We start from the raw sequence: 13,422 nt of genomic DNA, 5'->3' as shown, positions 1-13,422 counted from the left end.
CTGCCAACCCCACAGCTGCCCAGTAGCTCCCCATGCTCCCGTCCTTGCTGCAGCCCCAGCACTAGCAGGCAGGCACACCCTCCCTCCCCCTCAGCCTGCACCCCTTCAGCTGCTGGGGCCCATGCTCATAGAACTGGTGACCAGCCTCTAGTCAATTTTCCCCACTGCTGGGGCAAGTTGGGAAGAGCAGAATCCCAGACACTTGCTGATATTTAAAAAAACCCGCCTAGACAGAGATAGGAGGACCCAAAAACAGGACATGTCCAGGAAAGGTCCATGGTAACGTATGGTAACCCTAAGCCACACTGACTTCTCCTCCTCTTCCCACTCAGGATCATCGAGCTCTGCCATCAGTTCCCCCACGGCATCACGGATCAGGTGATCCAGAACGAGATGCCCCACACGGACGCCCAGCAGCGGGCCATGGCCATCAACCGGCTGCTCTCTATGGTAGGGTTGCGTCTGCTTGGTGAGGGCACCAGCCCATCCCCTCACAGCCTCCCTGCCTGCACCCTTGTTTCCTGAGCAGGTGTGGCTGCAGAGCTGGGCCTGGCCTGCTCACTTCTTCGGACTGGCTAGAGCAGAAAATGTGTTTTGTTTGGTGTTAGCAGCTGCGTACTGCTATTCTTCTTTAGTGCAGGGATAACACAATTGGGTTGTTAAGCAAATTTATTCCCTTGGGAGACCAAGTGGAAGTCAAGATCCACTGACGTCAAAGGAAGTTTTGCCACTGGCTTCATTGGGACCTGTATTTCACTCAAATTCTACCAGATTCAGGATTGAAGGCTGATTTTTATTTTGTTTTGAACTTCCCTCTGACCTCTTAATCTGCTTTAATTTTAGTTGCATTTGTTATTCTGTAACACCCACATAACCAAGTATAGCTGCACAGGCTCAAATAGCACCAGCCAGTATTATGCCAAAATGGTGACCCAGGTTCCGTGCATTCCTCCACAGTGAACAGAGCAGCTTCCCTGAGGGCGTTTGTGACGGTGAATTGGGGTCAGCAGACTGTTAGGAAATCCCATGCCTTGGTCTTGTCATAATAATAACAAGACCTTTTGCTTTAAAAGTGGCCAGACTTATGGCTCGATGTAGAAAAAGATGTCCACAATAAATACTAGAAGCAAAAGGTGACTGTTGAATGTATCCTGCACTCATCTTTTCGTTCCAAGCGTCAAGTGTATGGTAGTACTGTATTTGTGATGTTGTAGCTGTGATGGTCCAGGAATTATGTGAGAGGCAAGATTTTTTTGGGGGGTGATATGTGCTCCTGTACTCTTCTGAGTTTTCACCTGCATGGTGGTGGACAGGCAACTAATAACAGCATGTTGATGTTATATGGTGTCATCATGTTGTCCTAGCTAAAAAAATAGGTACAGTGGGCTTCAGGGTCAACCCTAGGTAGAGCTTGTTGCAATAGTCCTTTGAGATAACAAAGGTGATGATGACAAGATCTGTATGCTGAAGTGAAAGAATGCAGTTTGGTCCCTGCTGGTCTTTGGGAGTGCTGTGGAGAAGAGCCTAGGGTCCTGAAAATGTTAGTTGCTGTGACAACAGGGGCAAGTACACTCAAATAAGGGTATGTTGGCAATTTTTACCAAAGGCTTTGTGGTAAAAATGGTTTAAATGTTTTTCTATACATCCCATTTGGAAGTGGACTGAGCTTATGAAAGGGCTGGATGAAGCCATCTGTTTTGTCCACATCTTAAGGATTGCATAGCTGGGGACCACCATCACCCAACACAAATGCAACCCTGGCCCAAGCTCTCCACTGGGAAGAGCCCAGCACCACACCCAGCCCACAGCAGCCCTTGCCCCAAGCACAGATCTGGGGGGCACACGCTCCCCCGCAGGTGAGCACAGTGGTGGGAACTGCCCCCTGCAGCCCCGGGATGAGCCTCTCGTGGCTCTGTCCCACACCGTGCCCTGCCCTGGCTGGGCAGTGCCTGCCCCAGCCCCACCCCCACTCTCTCTCTCACCACAGGAGCCCCAGTCTGTGGACCTCCCACCCCATGCCCTTCCCACCCTACAACAGACTTACTAGCCAGACTCTGCTCTCCAAGCTGGCCACGTGCGTGCTGTGGCCAGTGACATCATTTATCAGTGACATTATCGGCCACATAGGCCAAAAAAGCAGATTGCTGATAATGTCAATTTTCCTTTCATCAGTGCTGATACAATATGGACTGATGTATCATTGCACCTCTAATCCTTAGTGATCTCTAAGACAGAAGGGAGCAGAGCCGATTAGCCTGTGTCTAGCTGCCACCTTCAGGTCCCAAAAGCAGGACAATAGCACCTCATGAGCAACAGTTATAAAGGCTGGAGAAATAGCTAGTAGCATCAGTGGGGATGCTTGTTCTTGATATGGAGAATTTTTTGCACCACATCCTTGTCTGAGACCTTACTGAGTTGGGTTAAAAAAGCCTGGAGTATGTCTGATGATGCTGGAAAGAATCTACTACTCTTTTCTTTCCAGGTGATTTTTTTTCTAAAAAGGAACGCTAAGAGACTGTCTGATAATTGGCAAGGTAATGATGGTTAAGTGTTTAAGGATGGGACAACCCCTTTGTGAGCATTGTTGACTACTTGACCTGGGGGAAGAGGACAGCTATTAACATTATGCTATTTATGATCCTCCAGCCATTCTCTTGTGACCTAATTTAGCTATTAGATCAAGGCTCTGACCCTGCCATTGGAAATCAGGAAGACTTCAAGCTGTTACGCTGCTTTTAACCTGTACACATGGCAATTTGTTAGTGTTTTTGTTTAAATAAATGGGCATGTTATTGCAGGCTGCAGGAAGTGTACACTGGAACTTATAGCCTTTATGCAGTGTTGGAAGGGAGCAAAAAGTTAATGTTTTCCAGTTACAGAAAGAGGCTGGGAGCAGTGTCTGTGACCTTTACTGACCGGTGTTACTTGCTGAGCCAACTGATTTTAAAATGCGATGGTGTTTCCAGAAGGTGAAAATGTATTATGTTTTTCAGCCATCTTAGTCAAATATAATTAAGTGACATTTTTGTGTCTACAAAGTATAGAAGGTAAATGTCAAACTCCTGCTCTTGGCAAAGAGCCAAGTACTAGATTAAATAGTTTGTGTCCATCTTCCAGGGACAGTTGGACCTTCTCAGGAGCAATGCAGGTCTTCTCTACAGAATCAAAGATTCTCAAAATGCTAGGTGAGCTTTATTTATTTATTTATTTATTTATTTATTTATTTAATGGAACAGTCCTTTGGTTATAGCTCCTCACCAGCTCCCACTGCAGTCTTGGCGAGAAAACTATCATCCTGAAATGATGCTATTATAAAACATGTGTTAACTCATTTGTTCCAACATGTAGTTTTGGCTTCCTTTGGACCTTATCCTGTAAATATTGCCAGGCATAGTGCTACTCATGGTGAATAGCCCCCATAAAATGTTGTGAGCAGATCTGTATACTTGGGTAAAATCCAGTTGAAGTCACCAGAGTACTAGATGGGGGGGTCACTGATTATAAAATAGGGTGTTATCTCACATCTGAAGTTGCCTGTGCAAAGTGGAATAAAATTGACTAGATCTGCTTCCAAGGGGAAATCCTCCAAACCTAGCAATTCTCCCTTCCTACCCACAAATTCTCCCTGCCCCAACAAAATCCACTTTTTGTGTATTGAATTAGGTTTTTTTATGTTTATGTCTCTTAGGTTAATTAAACCAGTAGTCTTATCTCCTTGTAATCTGTCTTTTACAGTAAAATGAAGGGATCTGACAACCAAGAGAAGCTGGTCTATCAAATTATAGAGGATGCAGGCAACAAAGGTAGCTCACTGACAAAGAATATTAGTTATAATCTTGAACTAGGTCTGTTGCTTAAAATGTATGTGGAGGTAGGAGTGGAAGTGAAGGTGTAATGCTGTTTCCCAATGTAAGGCATGATGATCTATAAACAAAGCATTACCGGTTATAACTTTTTTGCTTATTTTAAGAGCTTCTCACCAAGGTGTAAAGTGCTTGTCCAAAACAAACAAGCCTAAAGAATTGGTGTCTATAATAGGACTTCAGCCAACTCCTTCCCTTGTTCCCCCCTGCTGGGACTAAACATTTGTATTCTCCACAAAGTAATGGCCTCTCCTGTGAGGCTTTCTGATCCAAAACCTTCTTAAGAAGCCTGGGAAACAGTTTGAAGTGTGTGAGAATCATCAGACTAGGACTGTGTCAGACTGAGGGATGAGGGATTAAGTTCCAGAGCCAAAGGCCCCTCAAAGACTGACCTCAAAACCCACATTTCCACATGCCTCCCCTTTATATAGCCTCTCTTGCAAACAAGAAGGGTGACTTGGTCACAACCTTTTATTGAAGTGTTTCTTAAATTATTATTTTGTTTTAAAAAAGTGAGGGAAAGTTTCTCACTATTCTTTTCTGTATATCTTAGCCTGTTCCAGTGCCGGAACCGAATCTGCCCATAAAAGCCCTCAGAGTAGACAATTTCTTTTTATGGCAACTGTAGACAGAGGGTAGAATGAGTGTTCTCATACAGTACATCCTGTTTAGTGGTATAATGATATAATGTGAGCTTTGAGTTGGGAAGGAACATTGTGAGACTTGATTTGGATATAAGAACGAAACCTGTTCCTGAGGCTTATAATGCTCAGTTCATATTCATTTTAATTCAACACCTTTTCTTCTTTTTTATTTTAAACAGGTATTTGGAGCAGGGATATTAGATACAAAAGTAATCTGCCTTTAACAGAGATCAACAAGATACTGAAAAACTTGGAGAGCAAGAAACTCATTAAAGCTGTTAAGTCTGTGGCGGTGAGTAATCCAGAGTTCTTAACTACTTGAAATACATGCTTCATGGTGTGATCGTTAGAGCAGGTGACTAGCAGTCAAGAAATGCGTGTTCTCTTCCAGCTTTGTTATTGAATCTGTGATCTTGGGTGAGTCACTTAATTTCTCTGAGCACATCTACATGTGGCCATACAACCCAGAAACAACCTGTACTGCGCCATGCAGGCTGCACGTGGTTATTTTTAGCTGCTGTGTTGCCATAGTAGCGTGCTATAACGAGGGAGTGCTTTGCTACTGTGATGCAGCATCACATGTAAACATGCCCTATGTGTAGCAGCTTGCTCCTCTCCAAATTGCAGGCAGTATTTTAACTTCTTTGTAAAGCCATGAAGGACTGGGATATAAGTTGCAATTCAAGCAAAAATATTACATATGCATAGAGGCGTGATGGCTTTAGTGAAGAGAAACTGGGAATTGTACTAAAATCCTACCTTGTTATTGCTATGTGTTGTTTAGGTCAAATTAAAACTTCCTTGCTTCGTCCTTCCCAGACCATTTTGCAGTCAAACTTTTTTTTAAACATTGTTCTCTTAAATGGATGTGTGTGATTTCTGAATCGCAACGCTAGAAATGAGTAGGATAAACTAAGCATTTGTATTCAGAACCAAATTTAAGCAAGTATGTTTAAGAATTGCTTGGAAGAGGGATAGATTTTAAATGCATCTTGTTATACTCATAAACTTTAAAGAGTTGCAAAAGCATTTAACCCAGTTTATAAATGCCAGCTGTGGAATATGCGAACTATTTATGGTGTGGCTTTTGCAGCCTATTTGCCCTTCAGTTCTTGGGAAAGGCAGAGTATATGTTGTGTACATAATGTGAAATGCTTTTGTCACTTGTTGCTGCATTTTAATGAATTTTCAGTAATTTTTCCTTGAAAACATGTTCAGTATGCATCTCAGTTCAATGTAATAAAACCCTTTTCTTAATTTACTGCTGAGTCCATAATCGCTATCCCTTGCCAAAGCTTGCCTACTTTGCTACATGCTGCATAATGCCCTGCTTTGGAATTATTGGAGCTTTGTCTAAGTGCAGATGTTCAAAAAACCCCTGACAGAAGCGCTTGAACTATTGTGTTTGACTTGCACGCTAACTTATAGCACTTGTAAGCAAACATAAGTAACATTTGCTGTTCAGTGTGGGGTGGGGCTTGAAGCCTGCCTGCACTGGCTGCTGGGACTGCTCCTGCATGCCTCTGAGGAGGCTGCTGGAGTGGCCTCTCCCCTCGGGCAGCTGGCAGTTGGCATGATCTCTTCATTTCAGAGCAAATGGAATCCTACTGTCTACAAATTGCTTCTGTCCTTAGTTAAATGCTTCTCTCATGTGGAAGAAACTTGGCTATTTAAAATTGCATGTGTTCTTCACTAGGCCTCAAAGAAGAAAGTGTACATGTTATACAACCTACAGCCTGACCGGTCTGTGACTGGTGGGGCATGGTACAGTGACCAAGACTTTGAGTCTGAATTTGTGGAAGTATTAAACCAACAGTGTTTTAAATTCTTACAGTCCAAGGTGAGAGAAGGTGGTGGTGGTTGTTGTTGTTGTTGTTGTTGTTGTTGTTATTATGATTGCTACACCCATCTTCTGGTGTTTTTCCAAGTAATTATTTTTATGTAAAACCCTGTTGCTGAAAGATTTTTATATAACTCTTAATATAGAAAAGTAGACTTTGTTGCATAGTTGCTGGGCTGTAATTCTTGGCTGGTTTTTACTTGTATTGATAGTGCAAACATAGTGGAGCTCTCCTTTAAACCTATAATTCTTACCTTTTTTGGAAAAAAAAAAAAGCCTCATTCCGCCAGATGTGTTTTTCAAATTGTATAGGAAGAAACAAATTAGCTTTTTCTATGGGGGGATTGGAGGAGAGGGGAGGGAAGAAGTGTTTGGCTCTGATTATTGCAGACTCTGCCTAGAAATCAGTACCTCCTGCCCCAACTTGAGGGAAACAGCCTTCATCTTCTTGACCCCAGTTGTTTTTTCCTGCCTAGTGCAGGGGGACTGGACCTGATGATCTACAAGGTCCCTTCCAGCCCCTAACAACCTATGAGTTGCACTTGCCCATCAGAATGTATAGTACACATATCTGTCTGGCTGATATTTTACCTCTGTAAATGAGATTCAGAATGGTACTTGCCCTTTCTCATTAATGTATTTATCTGATTGTATATGGTGCTTGACTTGTAAGTTGCCACTTAATGTACATTGTGCATCATAATTTGTGGAGTCTTTTATCTGCTGCAGAAAAATATGGTCTCTGGAAAGCACTGTAGACAGGTGTCTGGGAAATACCTTATACCAGGGTGGGCAATTATTTTGAGCGGAGGGCCACTTACTGAGTTTTGTCAAGCCGTGGAGGGCTACATGACAGGCAGCCAGGGGCAGATAAATATTAATTTTCTAAATTTTTAGGGGCCCTGCAGGCTGGATAGAATGGCCTGGCAGGCCACATCCGGCCTGCAGGCCACATTTTACCCACTCCTGCTTTTATACCATCTCTTTGTAGAGGTTTTCTCATGACAGTGAGCAGTAACTGTGTTTTTCTTTTTGTTTCTCTTGTTTTGTTTTGCTCCTGTTCACCTTTTCCTAGGCAGAAGCAGCTCGAGAAAGCAAACAGAACCCGATGATACAGAGAAACAGTTCTTTTGCTTCATCCCACGAGGTGTGGAAATACATTTGTGAGTTGGGGATCAGCAAGGTCAGCATGACATTCAACTTACTGCTTTCCAAATGGCTGATGATGATCAACCCTCAGGCCCAATTCCTCAACTTAATGTACCATATTTACCTAAATCCAAGGCAACCTTGAATTTAAGATGACTCCCAATAATTAGTTTCTATACATGAAAAATTTTAAATGTATTTTCATTTCCCATGTATAGTATCTAATTATTGGAGGATCTTCTTAAATTCATCCCCCACATCACTGTACTGAGGAAGGCAGTGGTAGGGGGATAGGTAGTGTGGGTTAGGCATTATGGAGGCAGACAGCTTAGAATCATAGAAAATTAGGGTTGGAAGAGACCTCAGGAGGCCATCTAGTCCAACCCCTTGTTCAAAGCAGGACCAGCCCCAACGAGATCATTCTAGCTAGGGCTTTGTCGAGTAAGGCCTTAAAAACCTAAAAAGATGGAGATTCCACCACCTTTCTAGGTAACTCATTCCAGTGTTTCACCACCCTCCTAGTGAGAGAGTTTTTTCCTAATAGCTAACCTAAGCCTCCCTTGCTGCCACTGCTCCTTGTTCTGTCATCTGCCACCACTGACAGCAGTCTAGTTCCATCCTCTTTGGAACCACCTTCAGGTAGTTAAAGGCTGCTATTAAATCCCCCCTCAACCTTCTCTTCTTCAGACTTAAAAAGCCCAGTTCCCTCAGCCTGTCCCCAGAAGTCATGGCCCCCAGCCCCCGAACCATTTTCATTGCCCTCTGCTGGACTCTCTCCAATCTGTCCATATCCTTTCTGGGGGGGGGGCAGCAAAACTGGACACAGTACTCCAGGTGTGGCCTGGAGCTTGCAAGGCAGCTCATCTTAAGAGTGAGAAAATGACAGTCAGTTCCATGTAGAGTGGGAATTGCACCGTATCTGAAGTATTACAGAAATTGGAGGTGCATGGGGGAATGCCACTTAGGAAATATACATGATAGGCCAGCTTAATCTTAAGGACTTTGAAAAAACAACAAGAATTTGACTAGTTTTTGTCTGCTTCTAACTTTATTATATCCTTTTTATAGCCATTGGAAGCTACATGCACCTATCTGGACTTAAACTACACTGTAAAGACTCAGCAGTAATAAAAATTTACCTTTGTTTTTTGGTCTTTAGGATTTGGTAACATCTGCCTTCCCTTGTTCCCAATGTTTGTTTTTCTTTTAGGTGGAACTGTCAATGGAGGACATTGAAACCATTTTAAACACACTCATCTATGATGGAAAGGTGGAGATGACCATCATTGCTGCAAAGGAAGGGACAGTGGGTAGTGTGGACGGACAAATGAAACTGTACAGAGCTGTCAACCCTATCATACAACCTACTGGACTGGTTCGGACCCCCTGTGGTCTCTGCCCAGTAAGTGGCTTGCTGGGGCTGTGGGGAGGGAAGAGGTGCTTACAGATATAAAGTTCTTGTAGAAAGTTAGGCACACTCTTAAGCTTACATATGTGCACTATCCCATTGACTTCAAATAGTTATAGTATAATAAATTAGGGTTAATAATAGTATAATAAATTATATAACATAGATTAATCAACTGTACGGGGCTGAAAGGGACCTCGCAAGATCATTGGGTACAGCTCTCCTGTACTAGGCAGGAAAGACAACTGGGGTCAGGTGACCCCAGCTAGGTGACATCCAGTTTCCTCTTGAAGATTTCCAGGGGAGGCAATTCCACCGCCTCTGGAGGGAGCTTATTCCACGGTCTGGACACCCTGACAGTAAAGAAGTTTTTCCTAATGTTGAGTCTGAAATGGTCTTCCAAGAGTTTTGTGGCCATTACTCCTGCTTTTCCCCAAGGGTGCCTTGGTGAACAGTTGTTTGCTAAACCCTTGATGTACTCCCTTAGTGTAGCAGTAAGGTGCTACCAAGTCCCCTCTTAGCTTTCTCTTTTTTTAGGCTGAAGAGTCCCAGTTTCCTCAGCCTTTCCTTGTATGGCTTGCCACTCAAGTCTCTGATCATACAGGTGGCTCTTCTCTGGACTCTTTCAAGCTTTTCCATGTCCTTGTTGAAGTGTGACACCCAGAACTGGACATGGTACTCCAGCTGCGGTCTCACCAGTGCTGAGTAAAGGGAAGGAATCACTTCCTTGGTTTTGCTTGAGATGCATCGGTTGATGCATTCCAGAGTATTGTTTGCCCTGCTGGCTACAGGATCGCACTGACAGCTCATGTTCATACTATGGTCTAGCTAGTGTTACCCCTAGGTCCTTTAAAGTCATGGTGCTAGTCAGTTTGGTGCCACATAACTAGCTGAAGTACCCGTTCTTTGCCTAGGTTGTTATTTTTGTAATTGCACTGTTTGTTTATTTTCAAAGAACTTAGTATAACATATTTTAGGTAAAAAATGTTGCTTTATTTTTAAAGAACATAGCATAACATTTAATATTTAACGTGGAGTGGAAAAAAAAGGCAAGTGTCCATGTAATAATGGCAATTGATCTGAATTCACTGCATCCAAAATGGAGTGGTACCAGTTTATCTGAGAAGCAAAGTAATCCCAGTTGATGGAAGCCCCAAAAAGGGTCAAGTGAAAAAACCTGCCTGTAATTTTCTTCAGGTGGTATTCAGTGATTTTGGAAGGTTTAGAGTAGACAGAACCAGCCATTCTCAAGTTACATACAGACATATACACTTCATTTAAGTGAGCGAGAGAGAAGTTTATAGTATAATGAATTAAATTAAATTAGTATAATAAATCAAGTAAATGCCTTTGTTATGGAGTAAATACGATTGATCCTTTCATTTGGGCCATGAAGTTTTTTCTTCATGTTTCCTCTCTTCTCCTTTATTGCATGTTAGAAGGACAATGTCAAATTGGGTGTGCCCCAAAATGTAGTTTTTATTTAAAAAATAAATAAATAAAAATCCATCCCTAAATTTAAGCAAGGGGGGAGGGGGGGACTCTCCAACCTTTAGCAGCAGTTTTCCTTTCAGATTAACCAGCAAAAATCTGCAACTTTGTTATACTGGCTGAGAACTTTAAAGTGACACTGTCACTTTACTGTCGGTGTCTTCTGTTGAGAAATGTAAAAATGAATAGTAAGTAAAACATAAACTATAAATGATTTCTAAAAGTGTTTCTTTTACAACATGGATAGGAAACAATTAACATTTTTAGCCTAGCTTCTCTCTGACCACTCTTCATTATACTCTTTGCCCTGGTGCTCTTGCACAGCGTGCTAGTGAATGTAGTGGAATTTCTACAACTGCTGCTCATAAGCACCTGAAAGATTTTTTTTTTTGCATGTAAAACCCCTAAAGTAGTTGTTTCACTGTTACATTCTTGATTCGTTGACAGTATATTACAGTGGAGAGAGCACTAGACTTAGGAGTCATGAGACTGGGGTTTTCTGTTCTCATCTGAGTCATTTGGCAAACTGTTTTACTTCCTGAACACCTGTGCCTTTTCTCTCTAGATCATTGGTCTTCAACCTCAAGGTACCCTTCCACGACTTTTAAGAATAGAGCTGCACCTCATTTCAAAAGCTAACTTATTATAGGATTTACCTCCTTGCAGAGAGGCTGGGTGGTTAGGGTGGGGCACCAGCCAGGGAGAGAGAAGCCTACGTCTGTGTTTATCTCCTCACACCACCCTTCAAAATACTTTGCAGCATCCCAAGGTGTCCTGGTACCCTAGGTGAGAATCACTGCTCTAGATTATAACCTATTCAAGGCTGGGGCTGTCAACTGCTTTCTCTGCATGTAGAATCAGCATAAAATGACCCCATTCAAGACCCCGAGTGTCAGTGTAATACAAGTAGAAATCTTTATCATTGTTGGGATTTGATGCAGTTCCTGGGCGCCTACACATGAACATGGAGGCTGCTCCAACATATGGGAATTCCAGCATGTCAGTGCAGACTTGGTTAATCAAGTCCACTGGAGTGTGGGAATTGCAGCACTCCAGCAGTCTCCTCCATTTCATGTATCATCATCCCCATGCTTAAAAATAGCGGCAGGGTGCTTGAACTAAAGCTCATTTTTAGCATGCAGATGCTGATACAGAAGGTGCGGCAGCACTTTAATTGGATGAGCTTTCGGAGCCACTAATTAAAACACTGCCCCCTGCCGCCCACCCCTGCAGCACATGGAAAAGTGCCCCCTAATTCTTGGTCTGCTTCTCTGTGGAGAGAACATGGAAGACTTTTACTTGCAGTTGGTTTGTGCTCGCAATATGTGGTGAATCTTAACCTTGTTTTCATGTTTTTCCATAGGTTTTTGATGATTGCCATGAAGGTGGTGAGATTTCCCCATCAAACTGTATTTATATGACAGAATGGCTAGAATTTTAGTAGCAGAGTAAAACCTATGAACTGTGTCCACACTTTGCAGCCTAAGTTGGTGATCCAGCTTGCTTTTTTTTAACCCTGGATGATGATTTTTTTTGTAAGCAACTTCAGGATATGAAGTTCATTTGTTTTTAAACACATGAAGAAGCAACATATTCGTTTATTAGCAGCTGTGACCGGGGACTAAAAGCCATGAACTCAGTAAGATCAAGTTACTGGTAGAAACCTAGACCTGTTGCTGCACAGAAAATGAAGGAACACTTGTGTGACAGATGCCACAAATGGTTCTGGTGTATTATAAAATCCTGAGGGTTTCTGTACAGCACTCTACCATAGGCTTGAAAATGAGTCATTTGCTTTAACATTGATAAAGGATATCGGTCCCAAATTTTGTCTTCAGACCAGTAATACTGAAGAAGAAAGTCCCAGTCTGAAAGGCAGCACCTTACTCCAGGGATAGCCCAAGTCTGGTTGGGGGCTTAAATTGTAATACCACAGCTGTTCTAAGCAGGTGGTCCAGCATCACTAGCTGATTCCTTCTCATCCTCCTTTCACCTTGAGTTTAATTAAACTCTCATTGACTAACCTCTTCTACATGGGCTTGTTTTCTCCATTCCTGCTATTGTACCATAATCTGCTGGTGGGTACCTGGTGCTTAGCTCTGTGTTCCACTTGGCAAACAACCATAAAAAGCTTTATGTTAGTCTGTGTCAATCTCATCTGGTGGCTAATTGTGCAACTGGGATATGGGGCAAAGTATTCAAATAAATTACTTTAAGGAATAAAGGTACCTCTGGAAGAGAGAAATCCCTGCTGTCTGTTAGCTATAGTATTTTTCATGGATGATGTGAAAACTCTTGCTACTGTTGTCCTGTACGTTAATCTGTTCTCTTGGCCTTGTGTTGTGGTTTAAGGGCGAAATCTGTCATCCGTATGTTGTCAAAACCTGTTGTTCTCTTTCTTTCTTGTGGATTGGAAGCCCTGTGAAACCTTTATCTTTGCATTCCTTCCCTTCTTCTCTGATGCTACTTTGAGAATATAATTTATCAATAGCCTGTGTTCAGCTGTTCCTTTTGTGGACTGCATTGTCTTGATCTGTATGCTGGCTGGTAAATATTAGTTAGCTTATTGGGAACAGAGGGTAGTAGCTGTGCCAGATCTTGAGTTGTAGGTATTTTTCTGACATGGATTCAGATGATCATGTGCAACTTAAACAAGGCTATGAACACCAATTTTTTGTGCTACTTCATCACCCTAGTTGAGTATATGAGCTTGTTATCACTCATGTCCTTCAGTGATTAAACAACTACTCAGGAAAAGACATCTTTTTGTTTGCAAAAGTATTGCAGTGTTTAGTAATACATGTTACAAAAGTGAGGGTGGCATGTTTAGTATAGACTAGAAGTTTTAACCCTCTGGTTAGTTCAAATCAAGCTAAACTAATAGTGACCAAAACTCATCTGGAAGGTGGTCTTGAAGGCAATCTACATACTTAGCAGGGGTCCAGATCTTGCTTGTTAGCAGTCAGGGGTAAAAAGGCCAAGGACTCGAATTGGCCTGGAAGTATCCTTTTGCTGCTCCAAGCTTCC

The 13,422-nt window shown here is 42.5% G+C and overlaps 1 protein-coding gene across 3 annotated transcripts in view; it reads left to right on the top strand.

The window, feature by feature from the left end:
* POLR3F (RNA polymerase III subunit F) overlaps positions 1-12,883 on the top strand; it is a 13,364-nt gene extending 481 nt beyond the window's left edge. The window contains exons 2-9 of one of the 3 annotated variants that reach the window (XM_019516142.1): positions 333-450; positions 3,118-3,185; positions 3,736-3,803; positions 4,687-4,799; positions 6,204-6,347; positions 7,423-7,494; positions 8,707-8,898; positions 11,759-12,883. In XM_019516142.1, coding sequence (XP_019371687.1) covers positions 333-450; positions 3,118-3,185; positions 3,736-3,803; positions 4,687-4,799; positions 6,204-6,347; positions 7,423-7,494; positions 8,707-8,898; positions 11,759-11,836 — 853 coding nt within the window. In that variant the 3' untranslated portion in view covers positions 11,837-12,883. Of the gene's footprint in view, positions 1-332; positions 451-3,117; positions 3,186-3,735; positions 3,804-4,686; positions 4,800-6,203; positions 6,348-7,422; positions 7,531-8,706; positions 8,899-11,758 lie in introns of all 3 variants that reach the window. The other 2 variants (XM_019516141.1, XM_019516143.1) reach the window with 2 other exon arrangements.
* Positions 12,884-13,422: the final 539 nt, after the last annotated feature.

The sequence above is a fragment of the Gavialis gangeticus genome, unplaced genomic scaffold (assembly GCF_001723915.1).
Source record: "Gavialis gangeticus isolate Ggan-Ray unplaced genomic scaffold, GavGan_comp1, whole genome shotgun sequence".
Taxonomy (NCBI): domain Eukaryota; kingdom Metazoa; phylum Chordata; order Crocodylia; family Gavialidae; genus Gavialis; species Gavialis gangeticus.
This window is presented reverse-complemented; position numbering and strand designations above follow the sequence as displayed.